This window comes from Polypterus senegalus, chromosome 13 (genome assembly GCF_016835505.1).
Source record: "Polypterus senegalus isolate Bchr_013 chromosome 13, ASM1683550v1, whole genome shotgun sequence".
Classification (NCBI taxonomy): domain Eukaryota; kingdom Metazoa; phylum Chordata; class Cladistia; order Polypteriformes; family Polypteridae; genus Polypterus; species Polypterus senegalus.
In genome coordinates, this window is record NC_053166.1 from 51,070,117 (window position 1) to 51,097,415 (window position 27,299).

The following is a 27,299-nucleotide window of genomic DNA, read 5'->3' on the forward strand; positions in this document are numbered from 1 at the left end:
GTTGTGGATTATCACATTGGAAGTAGCCATTAGAAGATGGGTAAATTGTGACCATGAAGGGATGCACAAGACCAGCAACAATACTCAATATTCCAAGACATTCAAGCAATGATTGATTGGAATTAATGGGCCCAAAGTGTGCCAAGAAAACATTCATCACACCATACCTCCACCACCACAAGCATGGACCATTTGACACGAGGCAGGGTGGATGCATTGATTCATGTTGTTGGTACAATATTATAATCAAGATTCATCAGACCAGGTTATGTTTTTCCAGTCTTTAACTGTCCAGTTTTGGTGAGCCTGTGCCTACTGCAGCCTCGGCTTTCTGTTCTTAGCTGACAGGAGTGGAACCTGACATTGTCTTCTGCTGTTGTAGCTCATCCATCTCAAGGTAGGGGATATGGACCCAAAGTAGTGAAGGTGTTATTTTGGAAAAAAACTATTTCATAATTTACTGCTGTGGTGTGATTACTGCTGACGACTGACTGACACTCATTGCTGGCAGCAGCCAATTTGACTTAATGCAAATTAATTATTTTCTGAGCTGACGTTCACTCCTGTGCACAGGTATAATTCATTCACTCACCCTGAGCTGAGCTCGCTCTACAAGAATACGTATGTTGAGGTACAATACAAGATGCAAAATGAATAATTCCCACCAGGCCTTTGTAAGCTAGCACATAGTAAAAATGTAGTATCTGCCAGATATGGAGGTTCTGGGCATACAAACCTACTAACCCAGTAAAACTCTCATGTAAAGGAACAGATTTTTCCTTTTACTTATTTTTGCCTCACAGGCAATATTTGAGTTTGACTCTAAAGCCCCCTCTAGAGACCAGAACTGATGTGTGTAATATTTAACTTACATGGTGGCATCGGACACACTTGCAAACTAAAACTGTCGTGTAAAGAAATAGAAATGTCACATTCAGACCACGGACAGAGCAGAATGACCTCTTGTAACAGCTGCAGACCCCTGGCAGACACTCTGAGAGATAAGGATGTTTGTTTTCTTTAACAGTGAATTTGCCTTAAGTGTGTTGTACTCAAATTGAAAATTCATCTGTTTGCAGTTGGCCAAGGAGATTTTCATTTTGCCAGGTTACCTGGACAAGAAGCATTTTTCAAATAGCCTTGGCTCATCAAAACATGGGCTGCTGTATTGAGCTTGGGCTTTTTGGAAAATATCAGCTGCTTCACCTTTTACTCCAACTTATTCCATGATGGCTGGGCTAATTGCAATGAAATGGATTTTCAGCATATATACAGAATATTACTAGACAGAATGAACCCTTGAACAAAATGCACTGCTACACCATGTCCCAGTATGTTTCACTTTGAATGTTACCGGCGTGAATGTCTGCCTGCTTGTTATACATAAAGCTGTGCCAAGATGGATAGGGGCAAAAGTGCAAATCACTCTAGGATTTGTCTAATCAGGAACAGAAGGCATAAGAGCAACTTGATGGACGAAGGAACAGCATCAGCCTGAGCCACAGCAGCTGGGCCACTGTGACTATAGAGACAAAATAAATATAATGGGAGGGTTTCATGTCATGTGATACGCACATTACATGGCAAATAAAAGCATGCAGTTATAGCATCATATCCAGCATAAACTGAAAATGGCTGTAAGGTTTCTAAACTCTTTTGGGATAACTCTACAAAGAGTGTCCCGAAGTGCGATCACCACATCCGTGGAAGACAGCATACCCGTTGATGGGGCAACCACAGGCTCCCTGCGCCGTAGCGGCTTGCGGCAACAGCAAATCCAAGCCGATCACGTTTGTGTTCAATGAGTGATGCAAGGAACACTATAAATGCAGGGAACAGTATTACTTGGCCATGACCCTGACAGATTGCTGTGTCTGTGTATAGGAGAGCGGATGATCCCGCTACAAAAAATAACCGTGCTGTTCCTGTTTCAAGCTGAATAAAGCTGGTTTTGCTATTGGTTGAAAAGGGGAGTTCTTAAAAACTATTTTAGTTTTGATGAAACTTTACTTTACAGCACCATCCGAGGGCTAGCTTGATTGAACTAATGTATTACTGCTTCTTGAAACCTGCTCCCATTCACACTGTTTAGAAGTACTGTGTCATTTTACTTGACTTCTCATTACATTGTTTAGAAGTAATTGAATCTTACTTTTCCAAACCAATAAATATATTTCTTCAAAAAATAAATATACTGTATTTACTTGTATTCCTTGGAATGTTGCACATGAACTCTATGATGAATTGTTCATCAGTCTTTGCAGTGGGCCTGTTGCTGCCAGGAAGGCTCTGACCCCTCATTAACCTGAACAGAATAGGACTGGATAGACAGTTGGATTAGTTAATAATGGCGGTGCAGTGTTTCTCTAGATTTATTCTGTTTCTGACTGTAGTTACACAAGAAAAATCATTTTTGGCACATATTTTTTTATTACACTTTAAGATGAATGTAAATAGAGATATATAATTAATGGCCACTTCTCATTGACACTAGCAGTCTGTTCCTTCACACAATCAGTCTTGTAGCTACAGCTCAATACCTAGCATAAAAAAAAGATGAGTGTCTGTGTGTCTGTCTGTGCATCCGTCCGGTTGCTATGTCCCTATCATTCTAACAGATGGCGTGTCACATTTCTCTCTATTATAATAAAAAAATCTTGGGACAAGATGTGACTTTTTGAGAGACTTTTTGGAATGAAGTCCCATGAGACTTTTGCCATTAGATTCTTTTAAGTCACACCCTACTTACAACCATTTTCAAACAAGACCATGGTTATCTAACCTCTCAGTTGTGTGAATGCTTTTGTCAGACACACTTCCTGTGCTCTCGGTTCTTATAAATTTTATCAGGACAATAATTTTATACATTCTAGACACGTCAAAGACTAAGCAAAGAAGAAAGAGCAAGGACAAACATTTGAAAAAGTCAGGTAATTTATTAGAGATAAAGAAACTAAATTCACTCACGGGCAGTTATAAGTTGCATTCTCACGATGTAAGTCCAAACACGGAATCAAAATTCAATGCGACCTTGAAGAAAAGCTAATTCCAAATATTGTTTTACTGAAATTTTAAAGTAAAAGTGAAAATAATGCATATGTAACAATTCCCATGAAAATAACAATCTCTTTAAATTGTATATCTGGTTAACCAAACCTGGGGGTGTGAGAGCGAAACAAGCATGGGGAGGAGCCCCCTAGTTTAGTAATAAAATGAAATGTATTTGTCATTCCAATAGATGGCACATCACAAACATTAACTCTGCTTTTACAAATCCCACACCGAACAGCATATAACAGTGATGTATGCATTGCGTGGTGCACTGCAAGTGTTAATGCTGAGGTTTCAACCCGTATTATATGGGAAGCAGAGCTAGTAGTGTATATAAAACAGTATGCACTCATGGTCAGGAGTTTTAGTTGTTGTACAATTAAACACTCAAATAAGCCAGAAACCTGATCTAAGCAACTTTGACAGTGACATGTGTGGCTGTTGGTGCCAGACATTGTGGTTTCAGAGACACCTGCTTCTCCTGGAATTGTCATGTAGAGCAGTTTTAAGAGTTTAAAAACAATGGTGTGGTGAACAAAAACATCCAGTGAACAGCAGTTACATGAGCAAATGTAAAGAGGTCAGAGGGAATAGCCAGAGCTAAAGGACTAAACACAAGATGCAGAAGGATCTCTTGGAATGCACAGTGCATTGAGTCTTCAAGTGGATACAGCAACAGAAAACCACAGTGGATACATGTCAGCCATGAACAGGGAGATAAAGCTGCAAACAGGTCTGTGATTACCAAAACTGGACAACAAAAAACTGGAAGAATTCTGTCTAGACAGAGGAATCTCAGTTACTGTTGTGACATGTAGATGGTAGGGTTAGAATTCAGAGCAAGCAACATGAGAAACCAGATATTCAAACTGCCTTATGTCAACTGTGCAGGCTAGTTGTGGCAGTGCAATTGTTTGGAGAATGTTTTCCTGGCACACACACCAGCTAAACATCATTTGAATCCATGGTATACTGTAGCACTGTTGCTGAACATGGGCCTCCCTTAATGGCCACCGTCTACACTTTCTTAAATGGATGTCAGTAAGCACACATCATCACAAGCTGGTTGAACAAACATGATGATGGCTTCAGTTTACTCTGCACAGTCCCTAGATCTTTAAACAACAGAGCACACCTGACATGAGGTGGAATGGGAGATTCACAGTGAACTGTCTGGCAAGCAGGAAAAGTTTAAAGGCTGGCTAATCTCAGATAACAGGAGGCCAAACCAAAAATTGAAATTAAAGAAATGTTGCTGGTAGAACAATTTCAAAATCACTTGTACACCGCTACAATATCTAGAATCTTGGACTCTGTGGTGGCAGTTTTGTTGTGAAATGCCCATTGATTAATGTTCTATACATTTTTCCTCATGTCTTTCGTTCAACTGAAAACTCTCAATTTGAGTTTTTCTAGCACACAAATCTAATTCTAGATTTTTTTTTTCTAGATTCTAATTTTCATAATTTTGACTTACTGCATCATTCAAGTTATGAATATTTATTTTGAATTGTCATTTTATTTATAAAGGGCATTTCTATTTTGTCTACCCATTACTAGGTAGCTTGCAGCTGTTGTTAAGGGTGGGGTTACAGGGGTCATGACCCCAATATCAATCATCTACCGGGTTAAAAGGTCAGTAATCAGAGCAACTCCTAATCCAAGTTTGTGGATTAAAAACAACTTTTTTTGTGTGCTACTTCTACTACTAGCTAATTCTACTTCAAGTATTCTTCTGGTATCAACCTTTGCTCTGAATTTTTGGCTTTGATTTTTTGGTGCACGTCTAGTTACTTTTGTTGAGATTTTTTGCTCGTCTGGTTTTGACTTTCACTACGTCCTCTCTTTGTCTCTTCTCCAAATCAGAGTAGGTTTAAATACTGTCACACAAATGATGTCACGTGGGTATGACGTCTAGTAACCACTGCACAGCAACCTGCTGCTGCAAAACACTGGCAGTACAAAATGCCAATGACCATGACAAAACAAAATGGCATCACAGCACCAAACATAATACACCAATCAAATATAACATGTACAAAACAGAATGTTTTGTCAAAAGTACAATTAAGAACTTCATAATACCTTGAATATAGAACAAAATGCTAATAACAATATAAACATGTATTGAAGAGGATAGAAATTACACAAAACCAATACACATTTTCAAATTCATCATATACAGTATGTGTACCGCCACAAAATTGAAAAAGGTCAAGGAGATGAACTGCAGTCAAAAAACCAAGGAGGTGTCATACTAAATAGACAAACATTCATGTGCTTAAGTCAAAATGAAGAATAGAAATCAAAGTCAAAGGGTCTATACCAGAAAGTTCAAACCAGAAGCTTTTTAGTATGCATGTGTAGAATAAGGACAAACTAGACAACTACAAGACACACAACGCTGGTTTAAGCTCAGCTATGTCAATGAGGTCACACTATGTGAGTTCAGGTCATCAGCACCTAACAAATGGCCACCGCATCGTGGCAACGGATACCAAAAGTGGCAGCGCACATCACAAGACAACATGGTGTTGTGGAATTTTCAAAACATGACACTGACATAAAATAACAAGTACCAAATCATAATGTGCATAAAAAATAAAAATTAATTCTCAGAGTTTCAAAATCCCAATACATTTTTAACACATTCCAAAGAAAATTTTATCAAGATCAAAAAACATTTAAGAAAAACAAGGTAAAACAGCAGCATGAATGTGTGTGTTGGGTAATCCTGCCATGTGGACCAAAATTAGACCTCACCATAGGCGGTCTATCCCCTAATCAAAAACAGTCTTTGGCCTGTACAGGTCCAGAAATGGGATGAAGGTTGTTAAAAGTTCAAAAATAACCAGAGGGTCACAAAAATGAAGAAGAGGAAAACCCTACCCCTAACCCACACAGACAGAGGAGGAACATAAAGAGTCCACACAGCCATTACTGTGGTACTGACCGCTGTGCCATCCTAAAATATGAATGCACATGCACTATTTAAAAGAGACTGCAACTGTTGTACTACTAAGGCTGTTAATATACAGAGTTTTGTGTTCACATAACTAGTGACGTGTTAAATATAACATTCTAAATTGTTATATTTTGCTTTTCATAATAAGCATGTCTTCATTTAAAATATTACCATTATAAATAGAATAATTTCTATGAAATACATAAAAACTGCCTACCCCATGACATCGCTGTGCCATGATGAGATACAAGCGGCGAACTGCCAGCATCTGGGCCTGCACTTTTTGATCATCCAAGCAGTGCCTTTCACCAAGACTTTCAAGGGATGTCAGGTAACCACGCATTTTGGGCATCACACAAGAGTTCTGTGAAAATTGGTTTGGAGCAACGTTATTTTATCAGTAAATCATAAAAGCACCTTGTACCTAGAAGAAATCAGAGTAAAGTAAATACTTACATGGACGTCAATGTATATCTTTGGCAAATCTGAAGCACACCTTTCCTTAAAACAATGAGAAGAAAAATGTTAATTGGGGATTAAGAGAGAGAAAGACACTAATGCTGTAGTTTGCTTAGTCAAACAGTAGATTAGAAAACGCCACACAAAAACGGCAGAGTCCATCAAAAGTGACCTTACTGTCAAAATGAGTACTGTGTTCTTTAACCAATTATCTATTTTCTATTCCAGTTATCCAAGCCAGCATTGCAGGGATGTGTTGGAAATCCAGGCAGAAGCTAGTCATGGCATAGTACCAGCCCATCATAGAGCACACTAATATACATAACCCACACTAATCCATACAGGGCAATTTTAAAGATGCCAATTTCCATAATCTGCAATTATTTGAGGTGTGAGAAACAAACTAGAATACCCAGGATGTTCAGACTGGCGGTGCATTGGCCAGGACTCAAACCAGAACTATGGAACTGTGAGGTAGTAATGCCACTATTGCCATGACATATTCTAATCAGAGTGAAAAGCATCTCAACGAACACAATCACACAACAGCAAATGGCAGTGCTACTAAGATAATGTATTGTACATTTACAGTAAGAATAAAGTACATATTCATAGGCCACAAAGGTCCTGCCATCATAAACACATTTCAGTTCTAGGAAGTATTCATCACTTCCACAACTTAATGCCCATTAATTATTCTTATGGGAACAAACATCCTAACAACAACCACCCCGTCATCACCAATAACCAACCTTCCTAACAAAATTCCCCATCTTATCACAGCTAATGAGATAACTGCTCATGCAACACATCATAAACCTTTTATTCCTAGTTTTCTGCTCATCTTTGACAAGATGTTGATTTTTTTTCTTCAGGTTGCATGATAATTAAACAGTGCTAGACAGAGCCAATAATATGTAACAGCCCCAACAGACTGACAAACAAATTACCAAATTATTTAAAGAATTACTTATTCATTCATTCCTTCCTTTTTAATGATCAAGATTGATCTGAATGGTTACCCAGTTAAAGTTCCACACCAGTTGAAAGATTTCATCCTTTTAATGACTTCTTAGTCTGCCTCGTGGTCTTATGGGTAGGTTATCTAGCTGACTCTTCTTAGTTCAGTTAGTTCATATTGATCCTTCAGTCTCATGCTTCAGGTTACTGTCCCAGGTTTACAAGTACAAGTATCCTGCCTATAGTGCCTTTAGAAGTGTGATTGTTTCATCAGAAATGATTACATAGCATCCTTTGATAGAGTGTCAACTCCTGTTAGCCCTGGTGAGTGAGCCATCACCCCATGTGTTCAGTCTTGCAGGACACAGTGCCTTTTAAAGTGTGACCCTCCTGTCCAACCTCATAAGTGAGACACTAGCACATATACTGTATATGGTTTCTAGGTGCTACAGAGTAACTTTAGAGGAGGTAGTGCTCTCAGAATATATTCACCCTCATAGTGTATAGCACCTTCAGGATAAGTATGACTCTGGTAAAAGCCCAGGTATTTTCAAAAAATTGCCTTCATAGTATTTCAGGCCTTTAAGAAGAAAATAACCCACCTGTCTTTTCAGCCTATAGAGGGCTTTCAGGACTTATATAGCACCTTTAGAAGAGTGAGTGTTTTCAGGAACTATTCTGTCACCAGAGTGTGATGATTGCAATAGAGCTTCACTCCTCCTAGAACTGACCCAGTAAGCCCAAGTGTTCACTCTTGCAGCATACTGTATATTGCCTTTCAAATGTGTCAGACTTCATACAGTTAGTGGTCCCAGAAAGTATTCACCCTCGTAGTATATAGTGCGTTTGGGTGAGGTCAAAGTCTTTACTTGATGTTACTTTGGAATAATTAAGTGGATAGGACTGGTGAGCTTTGATGGGCTGAATGGCCTGTTCTCATCTAGATTGTTCTAATGTTCAAAACTAGACTTGATGATGAACAGCCCAGATTTATCATTAAATTAGGAGTTTCATCCAAAGACTTAACTTTCACCTATACAACACCCGCAATACAGTCACAAATCTCTTTGTCAGTCTCAAGTCCACATTACAACAGCTTATGAGAAAGACCTGGATGTTCACCAAAGCTTATCCAAGGAACATCAGTCCCAAGCAGAAACAAAAGCTGAACAGGGTGCCAGGCTGCCACACAAACACAACAAACACAACTTAACATGCACATCTTAAGAATTGAAAAGTACACCTGTAACAGCCAGAGACAAATCCCAAAGAGGCACAGGGAGTGACAAGTTCCGTTTCTTTCTGCCATAAGACAGAAGTACTAACTACGGTGCCACCATGCCAGCTAAAACAATGCACACCACTTGTAAACAATGTAAATGATACTCAGATGCACAAACAAGCAACAGTCAAACTCTTTTTCATTTCATTTTAAAATTACACCGTGAGGGGACTTCTTACCCCATGGCACATATTCCAACTGCATGTATTCCAGACAGGGACTGGTGAATACTCCAATCATTGTTTCAGATCTTGTTCCAGGTACAAAACAGACTATGTAACTAGTCAAGGTCGTCCTCGTGCACAATGGCTAATTTCTGTCTCACCAGTCAAGTGAGGTTCCTGGGAGCCAGTTTCCATTACTGTAGGGTTGTATTTTCTGGCTTTCAATAGGCACTGCACCCAGTTCTTTGCTTGCCTAAGGTTAGCCATATAGGACCTTCTTCTGACTAATTCTTACCGAGCTATGTGGATCATCAGGTGTTCAACAGCAAACACTCCTCTCCAGTGCTACCTCCAGGAGCCGGGCCTGATGAGGACGAGGTTGACTTCATTTTTGTTTGAACCATCAGAGGGACAATTTTGAAGAACACGTTTTGTAGGCTCTCCTGTGTCACTAATTTCAGTCAGTCACTCTCCAACCCGCTATATCCTAACAGAGGGTCACAGGATCTGCTGGAGCCAATCCCAGCCAGCACACAGTGCAAGGCAGGAACAAACACCTGGCAGGGTGCTAGCCCACTGAAGAGCACACACAAACACATCCACTCACCAAGCACACACTAGGGACGATGTAGGATCGCCAATGCCACTAACCTGCATGTCTTTGCACTGTGGGAGGAAACCGGAGCACCTGGAGGAAACCCACGCAGACACGAGGAAAACATGAAAACTCCACACAGGGAGGACCCGGGAAGTGAACCCAGGGCTCCTTACTGCGAGGCAGCACTGCACCACCGTGTTTCACTAATTTTCCAAAGGTAATCAAATCAAGAATAAACATGCGAACATACCTGTACACATCCATACATCACACAAGCTCATCTAACCCAATAATGTTTCATAGCCAGAAAGGGTTTATTAATTACCGTAATTATTGTTAATTATTATTATGAGAATAAATGATCTATTATTAAATTACCATAGGATTTCAGTCAGTGGAAGATGATCTATTATTAAATTACCATAGGATTTCAGTCAGTGGAAGCTACAAAGACAAGTTCAAAGACACACTCACAATGGACAAAGGTGTGGTCAGCATAAGAGAACAAACCTGAATGTTTGAAAGTGAACTGATGTAAATTATTAAGATTTAAGTGCCCGACATTATGGGCAGCATCATACGGTTCAGACAACATGAACATAAGAAGAGAGAAATGTTTGAAATGCAAATGTGTAAAAAACATGAAGAAATTCAAGTAGTAAGAGGAGAAGACTCTTTAGGACTTTAGAAAAACTTTAGAACATCAGACTGCAACGTAACACAAACGACTCAGACAGATATTAAGAAGGAAGTCTTTTAGGAGGAATGAAATGGAGCTGATTGATAGGAAAGGACTGAATTAATGGAATATATGGCGAGAATCTATTTGAAAAGGAGAATGTGTATGCCTTGAACCCGTGATGATTAAGAACTCTTGAAGAGGAAATTCCAAAGAGGGCAGTATGGTGCCACAGATGTCCACTTTGTAATCCCAGCCCAGGCACACTCCACAAAGATCTGACACATTCTCTTCACACTCACCTGTGTTTTCTGTGTTTTTAGTACTTTGATTTCATTTGAAATCCTAAAGACACTGAGATCAGATTCATTGAGGACTCTGAATTTATTCTCTGTATGGCTAAGTGAAGGCGAATGACGGAGTGCAAATTCCCATCCAGGGCTTGATTCCTGTCTTACACTCAGTGCTACAGAGGTCGTGATCTGGCCCACTGCTATCCTGCATTGGAGTGTTTAACCGATTGGCTGAAATGTGATAGGTGCCCATCAAAAAGATTAGGCTGAATTCATCTGCTATGGCTATTTTCAGAGTCCCTGCTTGTGATGTCCCACCTTCCCACTTTGTTACATTCACCAGAATTTATGGAAGGTGGCTGTTGATTGCTTACTGTTGTGGATTAGAAGTAAACAAATGTTTTAAACATGTATTGCTTTATTCTATTATTGTTTAATATATATAATTGAATAAGGTCAATGTAAAGTCACAACTTGACTAATTCAGGTGGCACTGTTTTGTCTGAAAGGTCCCACTGAGCTCCTGTTTTGAAGGGCATTTATGTGAAATGTCCCACTGAGAAAATGTCTGCCCCAGAGCTGATGAACTCAGTATTAGAACTCGCGCAGATACTGATGGGGGCAGCATGGAGGTACAGTGGGTACAGTTCCTGCCAACAGGCTAAGACCCTGGCCTAGTCACTGTTTACAGAATGTGGAGTTTGCATGTTCCCCTTATGTCTGTGTATATTCTTCTTCAACCTCTCTGGTTTTCTGATCGCATCCCACAGGTGTACTTGTTAGGTCAGTCGGTGAGTCTAAACTGATACCATATGAGGGAATGTGCATTACAATTAATTAATGCCCTATCTCGAGTGCCCTTCTGACTCTTGTCTGGCACCTGATCCAGTAGAGATTTGCATTAAGCAAGTTTTAAAATGGATGCATGCATAACTATTGATAATTTGCAGACAGGTGTGGCTCTAGAGGGAGTGTAAGAGGGCAATTGCATCCAGGCTGAAATACAAAAGGTTCCCATACTGAAGTAGAAAGGGGACATAAATACATATTTTGATAGAAAATAACTAGTCCTCTAGAATGTTATTACATGATACACAAAAATATCGAGAGGAGGCCTGGTCATTTGCCATTTGCACCACGGACATATCAAGAAGGAACCACATATAACATATCCTACAGCACTGTCAGTGTTGGCATATTATTGAACCTGGGTGCCTCGACAGAAGGCACAAACCAATGCTCATATTGTACCGATCTGGAACTGGCAGTTAGTGGAATTATAAACCTTTGACCTTTCCCAAAGGAGCCTCACAAGGAAGACACACACACACTCCGCAGTCAGGGCGTGAGCCAAGATACATTAAGGTTGAGGGCAGCAGCAGCACTGAGTCATAAACTAATGAAGCGGGTATAAGATCCCACTGAGTGCTATTTGCAAAAGAAATCAGTTGAGCAATATGTAGAGCTGGCACATTTTCTTCACACCTATGTGGGTTTCCTTTGGGTAATTCAATTCTATCTCACATCCTAAACACATACACATTAGATTAACTGACAATTATGTCTCTGTACCATTGAGTGAGTGAGTGGCAGTGCATTGGAATGGAAGAACTCCCCTTCCGTAGCTTAGTTCCCATCTCATACATGCTGTGGCTGAGGTACTCTTGGCCAGCCTTCTCAAGAATAGAAAAAATTCACTCATGTGGAAATATAACAAGTACGTTCTTATCAATATTAAGGTAACACTAGGCAATAAAACATTTTCGGTTTTTGCTTTTCGTGCAAGATGGGGCTGCACTTCTAAAGGACATGTCATACTCTTGACAAACTCAGAGAATTAAACCTATTTACTCTTGAGCAGTGGAGACTGTGTGGAGACCTAATCCAGGTCTTCAAAGTTCTCCTTGGTACTGATAAAGCAGATCTAGCAGAATTTGTTCAGCTTAAGAGTGAATCACGTGCTCAAGGACACCAGTGGAAATTAAGGGGAAGTGCATTTAGGACAGAAGCCCGGAAGCACTTCTTTATGCAAAGAGTTGTGAGAGTTTGGAACAAACTACCAAGACATGAAGTTTAAGAAGAAATCTTGATAACTTTTAAGAAGTATCTGGATGAGACATCATAGCTATTAGCTAAACAAAAGAGTTCCATAGACTGAATGGTCTCCACTCATTTATCAAATTTCTTATGTTCTCATTGTTGCTGTTTCTGTGTACAAAAGTACTGATAAAGTAGATCTTGAGTTTGTATTTAACACCACAGGATGAAAAACATGATGTTCTAGGAAAAATGTAAAATAAGCACATGCTTAACCATGTTCACAAAATTCACAGACTAACAATATTAATACACATTTTAAAATCAAAGTATCCTTGCAGCATCAGGCACAATACAGGAAGCAGACATGAATGAGGCTCTAGGGATACACACCCTGAAATGTGACCCATTTGGAACTTCAAACTTACATAACAAGCATCAAAAGTAGAGTGCTCTTATGTTGACCTTTGGCACTGATCAGAGCAAAAAGGATAGAACATAAGAAATTTGACAAATGAGAGGAGACCATTTCATCCATCGAGCTCTTTTGTACAGCTAATAGCTAAGCTGTCCCAATATCTCATCCAGATCCTTCTTAAAGGTGTTTAAGGTGTCTGCTTCAGTAAGTAATTAACTGAACATCTGAATATTTGGAATACAGGAATAAAATAATGGCATCCAGAGAAAAAACCCACACTATTAAGGAGAGACACTACATGAGTGGGAATTCCACACAGACAGAGCTTAGGTCAAGATTCAAACCAAGTCTCCAATGTAGCAGCAGAACTAAGCATTGTGCCACCATGCCAACCCCGGGACTGACAAATGATTAGACAGAATACGTAGAAGAAAACAACTTCATTGGGTATACAAGCATCTGACAAGCCAAACTGTACAACAGCCATCTTTTAGGTGCCACACCTTTTCCCACTTCCATGTCCCATCATCATTACCAATTGTGGGCACATTTGCTCCCAGTTTTTAGTTGTCATTTGAAACGAGTACAGGCAGTCACAACACAGGATTCCCCCATGAGGGGGAAGAAAGCTTTCTGCAACTCTCCTGGATCCCCCACAGATACAGTTTTGGTGCCTTCTATTGGACAATTCTTCACTCTGATTCTACTTTATATTTTAATTTAAGAAACACAGTAACATGGAAATCCCAATAATGTCAGACAGGCAAACATCTTGTTGAATTCAGAAGAGGTGTCTCATGCTACTAACCATGACTTATTTCTGTGACACCTGACTACTGAGCCTTTTATTCATGACACTACTTACAGTGACTGCACTGCTCCTCATGCTCTGGGCCCGTTCCGTGATTTCCTTCCCCAGACTCAACACCTTGGTGTAGCATGTAGGCGGATAGCAGGAGGTGATCCCAAAAAGGCACATTAAAGCAGAGACCATTAGTAGAATAGCCATAGCTGGGGACGGTGAGTTCTGCTCAGAATGAGGAGGGCAGCGGGATTATATAGAGTTTGGAGGTATACAAACAGCCAATCACAGAGCAGAAGAGATAATGAAAAACAATCCCACACTTGTTTGTTAGAGCTGACTCTCAGAAGAAAGTTGTGCAAAGCGACACACAGGCAGGGGAGAAACTCTGAAGCTGGATTAAGCAGCGAGTCCAACAAGACACGGCTGCTGGCCTGTAATTGCATTAGCAGCGTATCACCATCTCTTTTTATTTTTCATGTAGACATCAACATTTTTATTGGCTGTGGTTTCATTCTGCTGGGCCAGCAAAGTTTCCGTAAACAAGATTGGGAGAAACGCACTTGGGCCTCATAAAGCTATAAAAGTCCGGCACATGTTTTCCACTTATAGTAAACTGCTTTCATTCACAGGCATGTTTTGTTGGAAGAGAAAGAGGCTTTCTGTGACAAGAATCCAATCTGAGGCCGACTAGGGTGCCCATGGCGTCGGCAGGTTCAACTTCAGTCCAATCCTCTTACAAGGAAAACATCTCTTTCAACTTTAGGATGTGAGTTTGGAGGTTCAACAAATATTGCAAATATTTATTAAAGCGAATGAGTGTTTGAAAGAATGCAAGGAATCTGCATAAATAAGATGTAGGCTCTCGTGTGGTCCTGCAGTTTATGGTTTATAATTACTGGCCATCGAAAAACTTTAAAGGAACAGAGCAACAACTCAGTCGAAAGGGTGGGACAATAGTGGTGCCGTGTGTACCCTGCTAGGGGCACTTTACACAAGTCTTATATTTCAAGGAACATTCTTTGTGTTAGGAACTCATTTTTAAAATCCCTGAGGGCCTTGGTTTAAATCACAGCAAGTTAACTGTATGTTTGGGGAGCGGGTGGGTTTTTTTCTCCAAGTACTCCAGTTTTCTTTCCGTATTCTACGAGGGGGAGTCAAACTAAAGTTAGAAAATTGAATGAACCTTAACAAAACTGATAATGTCATTTCTCAATGCACTTGCCACCCTTATCAATGCACTTGCGCCACCTGCCTGAAGTGCCTGGATTCCACCCGAGTTCATTCTGCTGGAATCTAGGCACTTCCAGGCAGGTGGCACAAATGCATTGAGAAAGATGGAGACGACATTGGGAAATGATATTAACAGTATCATTGTCTAATAAATCCCATTTTCTAACTTTAGCTTGACTCCCCCTCGTATGCCCCATGAGACATGTAGGCTAAGTTAATTGGCATCTTTACGCTGGCTCTTTATGTTTCAATTTTTAACAATATATCCTTCCCTTGTGCTTTTGCGTCCATCTTAATATTCTGAGTTGCTGAGTGTCATTATAACTTTCCATCTACTATGTACTGTCCTTAAGAACCGTGTATTTTATTCAGGCTCCAAGCCTGTGTCCCTGACCCTTAGAATGTCCGAGTCAGAGGGCCATCCAGTGTAATTTGCTCTTGTTTGAAGTGAGCCAGTGTTTGACACAGGACTCAGGATCAAACTGCTCAAGTGATGGGCCTTTTGTGCTGATCCTGACTAAATGCTCCAAAGATGAGACATTCAGTGTGTTTAGCACTTTATGCTTTTATTCTGATTTGTGCCGAAAAGCCACATTAACAATGAGATGCTGTAAAAGGCACACCAAGATGCTGAATATTGTGGAAAACTGACAATATTGAACAGAAAGACTTGCTACAAACTGTTAAAAGACTTGTCTGAGAATTGCCCTTTAATCAGAAATTTTAGAAATCTCCATTCTGTTGGTACAGCCCTGACATCACCTGTATTCCTCAATAATATTTCTTGATACCAGTTAATTAAAAAGTGTCACATTCTCCAAAAGTGGTTAAATCATCTGGCCATGCATCACAATAGAAGACTGAGAAACAACAAATGATCGCAGACTCATCTGAGCTTCGTTCCTGTGTATTATTCCTCATATTTTCAAACCAGCTTTCCCATTCCTTGACTGTAACCTCCACTGTTTACACAACATGCAATTGAAGCTCATCTCTAAAGTTGGTGAGACTTGGGCCTTTGAGTTGGATATTAGATAGATAGATAGATAGATAGATAGATAGATAGATAGATAGATAGATAGATAGATAGATAGATAGATAGATACTTTATTAATCCCAAAGGGAAATTCACATAATCCAGCAGCAGTATACTGATACAAAAAACAATATTAAATTAAAGAGTAATAAAAATGCATATAAAAACAGACAATAACTTTGAATAATTTTAGCATTTACAAATTAGGTGATTAGGTGATGCCTCTATTGGTATTATTCACTGACTTTTCCTGTTTTTTAGTTTTCAGTCTGTGTAAGATCTGTGACATCGCTGTGTGTAAGGAAACAGCAGGCAGGCATCTGCGCATACATGTTTACTGACAGACAAGTACAGGATTTTGCACAGAGCATGCGTTAAATGAAAAGAGAAACAGTGTGCAAAGGGGCGTGAAAACATCACAACCATATCTTGGTGAGCTTGTACAAAATCAGAAGGGAGGCTGAATTCCATGAGGCACAAATATCTTCATCACAGGGAACCTGCATGATGGGCAACTGCAGCTCTAAACCTTTGCATGTCTTCCTTGCACTTTGACGACCTGTTGCGTATTCAGCCATTCATTCATCGTTCTGGCACAAATGTAACCAACCTCTCCTTGAAATTCTCCACTTGGGATACACGCAAGCCTTGTTAGGTGCACCACACAGTTAGGCAAATTTTCACGTGCACATATCTCCAAATCTGATGTAATGTTTACAGTGCGGACACGTCAAGTATAAACCAACCTTTAGATGAATGTAACTCATGAACCTCCAAGGGGGACTCTCTACCTGTACCAACACTTATGTTAATAATGCATCCACACAACAATAAAAAATTACCTTTTGCATCTGTGACAATATCATTATCTTAAAGCTTTAATGATTTCATTCACCACTGGCAAACTAAGTAGGAATAACTACTGCCAAAGCCTATTTTTGGTCACATTTGAGACCATTTTAGCTGCAGTACTAAGCTCTGGGTTGTCACCTCTACAACTTTTTAAAGAATGATTAGGAATGTTACTTCACCGTGGCACATTGGTATCCCTCCATTTACTTGTGTTTTACACCCATTTTTTCAGCATGACCTCACAATTTTAAATCTAATCCAGCAATGTCAAGCACATGATAGGGGTCAGTGCTTCAGTGCAGGACACACAAACACTCACCTAAACCATCTATTCACCTAATTTCTGAACATGCTTGCTTCTGTTCTAGGGAGTTGGACATTCTCCAGCCAGTATCCAACAAAAGAAAGGAACCGACCATGAACAGGTTGCAAGACCATTACAAAGGACATGAATCTTGTCTGGGATGAGGAACAACACTTTACCCGGCCAGGAGGCCATTGGAGATGGACTGCAAAAGTGGAGGTGCAACCTGGCCAGGATGGCGCTAGCTTCCTACCTCAGTTGGGGTGATCATATAATGGATGGACTTGGGGAGACTGGTTCTCAGGGACACTCTATCCATGAGAGCAAAAGGTGCCATTGCTAATCTCAGGGTGGATTCCCGCAGAGTTCAATGGGACATGCAGTTCAGAAGGGCAGCCTTGTCGGGGTTCCTTGGTGCTGCCAGAGGGCACTGCCAGAAAAAGGTCTCACTACTTTGGGGAGCTTCCTCGTGACTTGAAAGTGCTTTGGCCATGCCATGATGCAACATCGGAAGTACTCCTGGTTCAACGTAACAGGAGCCATCTTGCCACACTTAGGTGGTCAAAGTCAGAAAACAGCGGATGACAGAAGGTGACTAATTCTGTGTTATTTATTGTGCTGGACTGATTTAACCCTGTAGAGAAAATAAACTACCTTTTATTTCACCTGAAATTGTGTTTGGTTTATTTATGTCTGGTGTTCGGGGCAATGGGGCATTCCCTGGTGGTCATAGCATTAAAACACAGCAAACTAGATCCACTTTCAACTATAATTCAGGGTTAATTCAGGGATGGAGCTTGTCCTAGTAGGCACACACACACACTGACCCATGGCCAATTCAGTTTTGTCAATCTGTATAATCTAAATTTTTATGATTTTAGAAGACCTTGGAGTAATTTGGGAAAACCCACACAACCAGCTCCACACATACAGTCACCAAGGCCTTTGAGGAAACATAGTCTTAAACATGTAATCAAGGTTTATTTTATGCTGTATATCGCTGTTAGCAAGGTGTATCTTCACAAGGTGCTCTGCAGCACTCGTGAGATTATAATACATTATTAAATGTAATAATTTAACATGTAATAGCAGAAAAAAAACACCTAGCCTATGCAAGACATGCACTGCTGATAGACACCAAGAGCACTTTGGAAGTTGGGCTGATTTTACTTAGCAGCTGTCAAACAGAGTAATACGAATCACTGAGCCACTATGCTATACTAAAACTAAAAACAATAACTACAAGCATAATAAAATAACTACAAACATTAGACACAGTTACTATTCATTCATCCATCCATCTTTGAACTCACCTTATCCAATTTGGGACTGCAGGAGGGCAAGGCTGGAAAAAAAACCAGAAAACAACTGTTTTAAAATGATTAATTTATTATGGCACTGGCTGTAGCTACTACTGCATAGAAGTGTATACAAAGTGATCAATGTTGCAAAAAAAGACACAAAGTTAGGGTTACTGGTGGCTCTAAGATGGCCAGGTCAGAGTGTGCCATGCTATAGACTGGTACAGCATCCCGTTGCGGACTGATTCCTGTTGGCATTAGTGCTCAGACAGCCTTAAGTGACGGTGACCAAAAAAAACATAAGAACATGGACTAACAGATCTAAGAAATTCATCCATCCATCGATCCACTGACTGAACCCATTTATCCAGAGCAGATCTGCATGAAAGCTAGAGTGTTTCCCAGCAGGCATTGGGAACAATCCTTGGACAGGGCACAGCCCATCAAAGGGTAAACACACACACATAAATACTTCAGGGCCAATATAAATATAACTTCACCAACCTACCAAACCTGCATGTTGCTGGACTCGGGGAGGGCACCCATACAGACACAGGGAGAACATGCAAACTCTGTGTAGGGTGCACCTAGCACTTGAAGCACAGTCTCCTTGTGACGAGGCAGCAACGATACTACTGTGCCGCTCTTAAGTAATCCATTCAAGTTTTATGGTATCTTTCACAGACAGCTCTTCCATGAGGGGCTTGATAAAACAATTGAGAATATAATATAATAAAAAAGATGATAGTAAGAATTCAAAAGCCAGACAAATATAACAAACCCAGCAAGACTCAGAAAGTGTCATCATGTCTGAATATAAGTCAATTTCCTGATAGTTAGTGTGACTTACACCTGCATGGCTAGACCTTTATGTTGGGGACGATTCAAATGGGGGGCTCAATGACGAGATGAACTGGAGGAGCACATGTCCATTCCATGATTCAACCAAGAGGACATTTTGTGACTCTAGGCTGCATTTCACACAGCTTCATATTGGTTGTGTGTACTCTTTAGCAATAAGGAGTCGAGAGTGGGTATGATTTTGATATAAAATCATTTAGATAATGGTCTGAACTTCTAAACCACACCATCCCAGTGTTCTTAGTAACTACAGCTATATGGACCTTTGAGTGCATGTCTGTGTTACAAATGGAGCAAAGGCATAGCGGGTGACTTACTTACGTTCACACAGTCACTCAGTGGCAGGGGCAGAACCAGCAACACTCAGATTTAAAATCCACTCCCACAACCAATGGATCAGACAGCCTTGTCCGTGAGTCAGTGGCACAATCATCATGCCAAACTGGCCTCTAATACGATGGACACGCTGAGAACATCCACACTCCAACCACGTGACTAATAATGAAGGTTTTGAGGAGATGCCTCTCTTATAGCAAGCAATATTGAATTTACAGATATTTCAAATTAATTGGGAATTCTCAGAATTCTTGTTGGGCAAGTCCAGATATCTGTAAATTAACTCAATCGTTTCAATATGAATTCCTGTTTAAGATATCTTAACCTTTGGAGAATATACTTGAAACATATACTAAGCTTTTCAGACATTGTATCTTATAGTGGGGGGGGGAGACTCATTTTGAGATATTCATTTATTGTATTTGAGCCTGCTTTTTACATGATAGTCAGCCGGAGTAACATTTTTTCCAAGGGATGCAGCAGCTCTGGAGTAGATGCCAGTTCTTCACAGGGCAGGCTCAAGTGCGCACGCTCGTACTGAGCCAATTCAGTGTATCCCACATATACAATATGGAATGTGGTTTGAAACCAGTATACTCGCAGAAAGGCAAAAACAATTTAAAGATGAGGGAGGGAGAGCAAAGCTAACTACTGCAACACCACATACCTTGTTTATTGCAATTTTTATCTTAATTATAATTCCACAGTTATCAGTCACATTATGTATGCGTATTGTATTGAACTTATCCCATTTTTTGACACCCATTGCATGCCCAACCTACCTGGAAAGGGGTCTCTCTCTGATTTGCCTATCCCAAAATTTCTTCCATTTTTTCCCCCTACAAGGTTTTCTTTGGGATTTGTTTTCTCGTCTTCTTAGAGAGTCAAGGCAGGGAAGCTGTCAAAAAACAGGGCCTGTTAAAGCCCATTGTGTGATTGTGAGCTATACAAAAATAAATTGTTTTGTATTATGTACAACAATGAAAGTGCTTACCATCAGGAAATGAACACTCTGGCTGACATCAACAACCTCACCTTGAACATAAAACTAAAGAGATGACTCTAAACTTCAGGAGCGGACATGTGAAGCACTCACCACTCTACATTGATAGGGCAGTGGTGGAGAGAGGGGTCAGTTTGAAATTTCTCATCTCCATGCCAATAGAAATTAAAATGGTCACAAAACACCACTGCCATCATTTAAAAAAGCACCGCAGGACCTTCACTTCCTCAGATGATTCATAAATATGGTATTCAGAAACAAATATTGGTGGACTCCTACCGCAGCACACGATTGAAAGTGTACTGACAGATGGGATGGCAACCTGGTAAGGGAACACCAGAGCACTGCAAAGGGTGGTGAAGCAGACACAGTGTGGTGTATCACTAGCTCTATTCCTCCCACAAGAGTGGTGGCTCTGAGGCTAAGGATCTGAGCTGGTATACTGAAGGTTGCTGATTTGAATCCCCATCACTGCCAAAAGAAGTTCGTACTCTGCTGGGCCCTTGAGCAAGGCCCTTAACCTGCAGTTGTTCCAGGGGCGCTGTACAATGGCTGACCCTGTGCTCTGATGCCAAGGGGTATGTGAAAACTAACAAATTCCAAATAGAAGAAATTGTATAAGGTGGAAAAAAAAGAGAGTCCATATATACCAAACGCTGCAGAAACAGGGCAGATGCAATTCTACGCAACATCAGTCACACTATTTTCCAAAACAGTATTAGACCATAGGTATGCTAGTATCAAAGCTAACATAACTCAGTTCAAGAACAGTTTTTACCCATCTGCAATCCATTTTCTCAAAAATGTATATCATAATTAGAATAAACTGTATACATTAACGTACATTAAACATTCCACAACCTGCTACCTGGTAATGTAAGTGTTCTGTTCTTCAGTTCTGCTCTTCCACTTGTTTTGTCATATTTTAAATGAGTGACCTGTATTGTGATTCATACCTGACTGGACAGATTGAGTAACACTTCATGTCCATCCATCCATCAGTCCATCAGTCGATCTATACAAAAGGCAAATAAGGAATCTCTTCTACATCTCCCTCTAATTCCATTGCCTTTCCTGAATTAATCCTTTTAATAGTTATCAACAAGCAGGCTAACTGCAGGTGAACTGCTCCTTGTACTTCGCACATGCATGCTAGCAGCCACGTTACATTACACATAATTAGAAATAAAACGCCAAGGCTGCTGCTGGGTTGGGGTTTGTCGATAAACTTATAACTAATAACTACAAGAGCACATTTCATTCTGTGCGACATAAGAATACATACTCCGAGCATCTGAAAATATCAACTTCTAAAAGTACACCGTTTAGTGTCAAAGCGCCAAAAGAGGAGCTAATCATCTGAAAGAAACAAAAAAGACAAGGAATAATAAATAATACACTTTGCACAAGTCTTTGCGGTATGTTTTTAAAAAGAGAAATCGATCGTTGTTGAGTAATTCTGATACGTCGATGTGAGAACGGAAAAGAGTCTCGTCTTATTTTAAAAGAAAGTTGTTTACACGCGATTAATACATCTTTAGAAGACGAAGCTAACAGTCTCAGGGGTTCGGATAATTTCATTTAAGAAGACATTAGCTTTATTACTTGATGCATCCACCAGATGATGCTGTTTGACTGTAGTTAAATATAAGAAAGGGTTTCACTTTTGCAATCACCCCTACGCTTTCAGAAATATCAATCTGTGGCGGACTTTCTTCCTTTTCAATGATGGTGTCAGTCGAGTCGCACGAATGTTCCGTAACAGAATAGGCGGAGTTAGTACACGGAGAAAAGAAATGGACACCATATACAGTAAATGTCTGCAGATCATGCGAAAACCACTTGATGTCGCTTCTTGACTTAAAAAAAGGGTGGGCAAGTTAGCGGTGTGAATTAAATATCCCTGCTTTATCTGCATGTTCGTACACAGTAAGTCTTGATTTTCAGGCCTTGACGTGTCGAGAATATTGTCGATTTTATTCTCACCGTGTTCCTGTGAGAACGATGCAAATATGCTCCAAAGTTGTTCTTAAGTTGTTTTCAGCGACGTCCATCAGTGCTGCGAAGACACAATAAAGACTTTCAATTTTAAACACAACGCAAATAATACGCATTATGTACCATTAGTCTTTAGTAAATCCTATTCATTTCGTATACATGTATTTTTTCTCACTTGATCAGTCGGGGGGTAGCAAAAGTCAGGATTCACAGGGAACATGCCACTCACTACCTGTTACATATACACGCTCACACAATGAATTGCCATTTAATATGAAATGTGATTAAAAGATCGAGAGAAATAGAAAGATCGAGAGAATGAGAAAGATCGAGAGAGAGAGGAGGGAGAAACCAGACCTGTTTCGTGATTTTGGAAGTCCATAGGGAGCTTTGCGATAAACTAAAACTGAACAATAAGATTAAGAGATTAATAGCTTTCCTAAGTGTTAAGCATTCGACAGTCTCTGCTTTTGGACGAGCAATATGAGGACTAAACTAACCGCAGCCCTGCTCAAACCCGACAGCTTCCAGGCATTTGCTAGTCCGTCCACTCTAAAGCAACAGGTCGTATCTCGTGGGGCATTTTCCATCGCTTATACTAAGACTTAATCGTAAATGCAAAGCACTTGATCTGTCCATCTATTGTAAGCCCCCTAATCGTGTTCAGGTTTGACGGTAAGACGGTGCAGGTCCAGGTAGTATTTGGGCATATGGCGTAGACCACCCCTGGCCGGTACAATTACTGCTACTGATAAAGAAAGTAGCAAAACTAAGAAGGGTCTGGCTGTAGACCCTCAGGGTTTGCAGACACTACTGAGACATACTAAGGAAAGCCGACTCAAGAGTCCGAGACAGCTCGAAATGCATTTTGTCCTTCTATCAATTAAAAGCATCGACTATTTCTAAATGTATTTTTGATACCTCAGATGCATTTCATGATATCTTAAAATGACATTCCGGTCACTGTAAGATGTCTATAACTCATTGTAAAGCATCGGAAATGACTTTTGCGATAGTTTGAAATAAGTTCCCGCCGCCTTCTGAGATACCTTAAATACATTTCGAAATGTCTTTAAAAAGCTGCGCATTCTGGGATACCTGAAACGCAAATCAAAATGTCCTCTGGTAAAATTGCCCATGTTCTCAATGGGACTTCCTGTTATCACTTTTTCGATGTGTCAAAAATAAAACACATAGAAGGCGACTTTAAGATACCTGAATGAAAATGTATTTCAGAAATCTCGAAATGGTCTGGATATTATGTAAAGAGACTTCAAAATGTAAATCAAAATATCTTAAAATGCATTTTGGATCTTTACACTAACTCGTGTTTGACATATCTAAAATACATTTCCTGATATTTTAAAATTGATTTCTGCTCCCCTCCATTTGATATATTAAAAATATTATTTTAAGAAATTTACAATTTTATTACATAACATCTGAAATACGTTTTAAAATTTCTTCAAAACGAAAGAGTTATGTCAAGGTATCAGAATCTTATGAGACCTTCAATATCAATATCTGAAATATCTCAAATGTTTTCAGATATTTCAAAATTACTGCCTGTCCATTTTGTGATTTCTCAGATGAATTTAGAGACTGAAATTCCCATTTAAAGAAAAGGAAGTTTTACATTAAGCGACTTTATTTTGAGATACTGTTCAAAAGAGTCTTAGATATTTGAAGAGGTGAAGTATGGTTTAAGATTTCTTATATGTATTTTGAGCCATCTCCAAATGCTAGTTTGACTTGGAAAATAAATACTAGCCTAGTTCAGTATACCACACAGTCATGAAATGTACAAGTTACATGCTCTGTGTCAGCACACTGTAGATAGATAGATAGATAGATAGATAGATAGATAGATAGATAGATAGATAGATAGATAGATAGATAGATAGAGTGGATTCAGAAAATAAAAAATTCAGGGCCATTTTTGCCCATCAATGTGCACTCAATAAGCAATAATAACAAAGTGAAAACATGTTTTCAGAAAGGTTTACATATTTCAAAAACATCAAAAATGAAATCTCTCATTTATGCATTCAGACCATTTGCTGTTGCATTTCAAGTTGTGCTTGGGCGCTTTCTGTTTCCTTTAATTCTCTTTGAAATGGGTCTCGAATTTGATTGGGGTCCATCTGTGGCAACCTAAATTGGATTGGACTTCATTTAGAAATACACACACCAATGTACAGTATATAAGGTCCAACAATCCACACTTCTTTGTAGACCTCATCGATGAAGTCATGGTGAGGCATTGATCAATGCAAGGGTGTAAAACCATTTTTAAAACTTTGAGTGTTCGGAGCACAGTGACCTTGGCAATTGTAAAATGGAAGACGTTTGGAACCACCAAAACTTTTCTGGCCAAACTGTGTAACCAGGCAAGAAAGGCATTGGTCAAGAAGGTAATCAAAGCCCAAATGGTTACTCTAACTGTTGAGATGGGAGAACCTGTTGGAAGGACAGCCATCTCAGAAGCACTCCATCAATAAGGGTAGAGTGGTCAGACGGAAACCACTCTTTGCACAAAAGGAATTCCAGGGACCCTGAGAGGATGAGGAAAAATGTTGTAAGCAGTATGTCTGGCAATGACCAGGCACTGCTCATTCCATAACTAATACCATCCCTGTGGTGAAGCATGGCAGTGGCAGCAGCATCCTACTATGGAGGTGCTTCTCAGCAGTAGGGACAGGGAGACTGGTCAGAATTGAGGGAAGGATGAATGGAGCTAAATACACAGAGGTCCTTGATGAAAACCAATTCCAGCATTCATACATCCTCAGACTGGGGCAAGACTTCACCTGTCAGCATAATAATGACGCAGCATACAGCCAAGACAATGCTGGAATAGCTTTGGGGCAAGTCTGTGATTGCCCTTGAGAAGCCCACCCAAAGTCCATACTTTAAACCCCATAGAACATCTGTGCCTGAAAATGGAAGCTTAACAGAAGCTTCCCATCCAATCTATCAGACATTGAAAGACTCTTCCAGGAAAAAGGGAATAAAAATCCAGGCATGCAAAGCTTGTAGAAAGTTAACCAAGAAAAACTGAAGCTGCCAAAGGGGCTTCTTCAAAATACTGAAATTAAGGATCTGAATATTTACAGCATATGAATGAAAAATTTCAATTTTTGGTTTTTTAATAAACTTGCAAACCATTGTGAAAACATGTTTTATTTTGTCATTATAGATTGAAGGACAAAATGGCAAATGTAATAGATTTAAATTTAAACCTACAATACAGTAAACAGTGCAGAAAATGAAGGGGTCTACATGTTATCTGAATGCACTATGGATAAGTAGAAAGGTGCTATATAATAGGAGAGGTGATGAACGATCGATAGAATATAAAGACGAGTACAGTCTCACTGGTTAATTTGTGCATTCTTCCTTGTCAATTCTGCACTGTTATGAACATCTAATGACTCTTGCACATTTGTAAATGTGATGCAATGGTAAGAAATAAAAACCCGAGCTCAGAAATATCTTAAATGCGGCTTTAAAAACGGATGAGAGGAGCGGATGGCAGAAATTATACCTTAAGCTAAGACTTTATGGGGGCTATAGTTTAATTTTGATCTATACACATTTTTGGTATTATTATTGGCATAAAACAAGGACACTGGCAGAGATGGGTCTATAGAGGAAGACATTTATTAAAATTTATTAATTCGCTCGACCATTCAGAATCATCAATGTCCTTAAAGCTGAAATTCCTCATTTCCCCCGCCACACATTTAAATATGCAGCTTGCCTCTCCGTTTAGCTCTGGCTCTATGAATCGCAGTTCTGCCCCTTGGACTATGGATGCACAGCCGGTGAAATGTGATCGACAGATCAGGCTTCATTAGATCGGGAGAGGCGGGGAGAGGACGGTGTCTCTCCTGAGCACGTCGCGTTCGGCTCCACTCCCAGATGCTTCAGCTCGAGTGGGTTTCGTTTGCAGTTCTCAGTAGTCAGCGATTTGTATCGCCGATACGGACCCCCTGTTTCCATCAAGTCTCCTGTCTCTTTTTACCCATTCGTACTGCTGATACTTCGGACTTTCGGGATCAGGCAAGGCGCAGTCCAGGTAAGGAAGGCATGGCGTTTGGAGCGTTGTGTGCGTAATCGCGACATTTTTGTGCACTGAAACTGCTGCCAGTGCAAAGGATCAAGTTTTAGTTTTGCTGTGAAGAACAGTGTTTCTCTGTGATAACGAATCAATCATAAATACACCCTGAATCACCTGCCGTCTCGCTTATAGTTTGGTAAAATAGCAGTGCTCATGCTTAAGGCACTATAAAGAATATTTCACGTAGAAATTGGTGCGCATATTGAAAATCGGTTATGCTAATGTTTATATTACTGTTGTAGCAGTGCTGTTGTTCGGACAGGCGCAATATTTAAAGCAAAACTCAATTCAATGTTTCTAGAAAACTGCGTTTTTGATTTAAAAGTATAGTAAAAGAGCCCTGTTGCTGCTTAGATTCGGGGTGAGACGCTAAGTTCATCCTTTTTAAGGAGCTTTAAGCAGTTCCCCCTCCCGTAGCCATGGGAAGCACGGTGACGCAGTATGTAGTGGCAGCCGTCAATCTCCCCGGTAATGTCTGCTTGTTCTCCGTGTGCACGTGCTGTTAACTGAAGGTCCTCTACTTTTCCTCCAAGACCGGCCAACC

The 27,299-nt window shown here is 40.0% G+C and overlaps 2 protein-coding genes across 6 annotated transcripts in view; one reads left to right on the forward strand and one right to left on the reverse strand.

Annotated features, from left to right (window-relative positions):
* Positions 1 to 27,299, reverse strand: part of zmp:0000001268 (CYTL1 domain-containing protein) — a 173,489-nt gene that overhangs the window by 5,383 nt on the left and 140,807 nt on the right. The window contains exons 1-3 of one of the 3 annotated variants that reach the window (XM_039774523.1): positions 13,772 to 14,138; positions 6,473 to 6,517; positions 6,234 to 6,380 (exon numbers count right to left, since the gene is read on the reverse strand). In XM_039774523.1, the coding sequence (XP_039630457.1) occupies positions 6,234 to 6,380; positions 6,473 to 6,517; positions 13,772 to 13,915 (336 nt within the window). In that variant the 5' untranslated portion in view covers positions 13,916 to 14,138. Of the gene's footprint in view, positions 1 to 6,233; positions 6,381 to 6,472; positions 6,518 to 13,771; positions 14,139 to 18,446; positions 18,479 to 22,620; positions 22,694 to 27,299 lie in introns of those variants that run through there. The other 2 variants (XM_039774524.1, XM_039774525.1) reach the window with 2 other exon arrangements.
* The window catches only part of stk32a (serine/threonine kinase 32A), a 161,287-nt gene continuing 155,210 nt past the window's right edge, over positions 21,223 to 27,299 (forward strand). Inside the window, exon 1 of one of the 3 annotated variants that reach the window (XM_039774521.1) lies at positions 21,223 to 22,563. The gene's annotated coding sequence lies outside the window, so the exon portion shown is untranslated. Of the gene's footprint in view, positions 22,564 to 26,478; positions 26,714 to 27,299 lie in introns of those variants that run through there. The other 2 variants (XM_039774520.1, XM_039774522.1) reach the window with 2 other exon arrangements.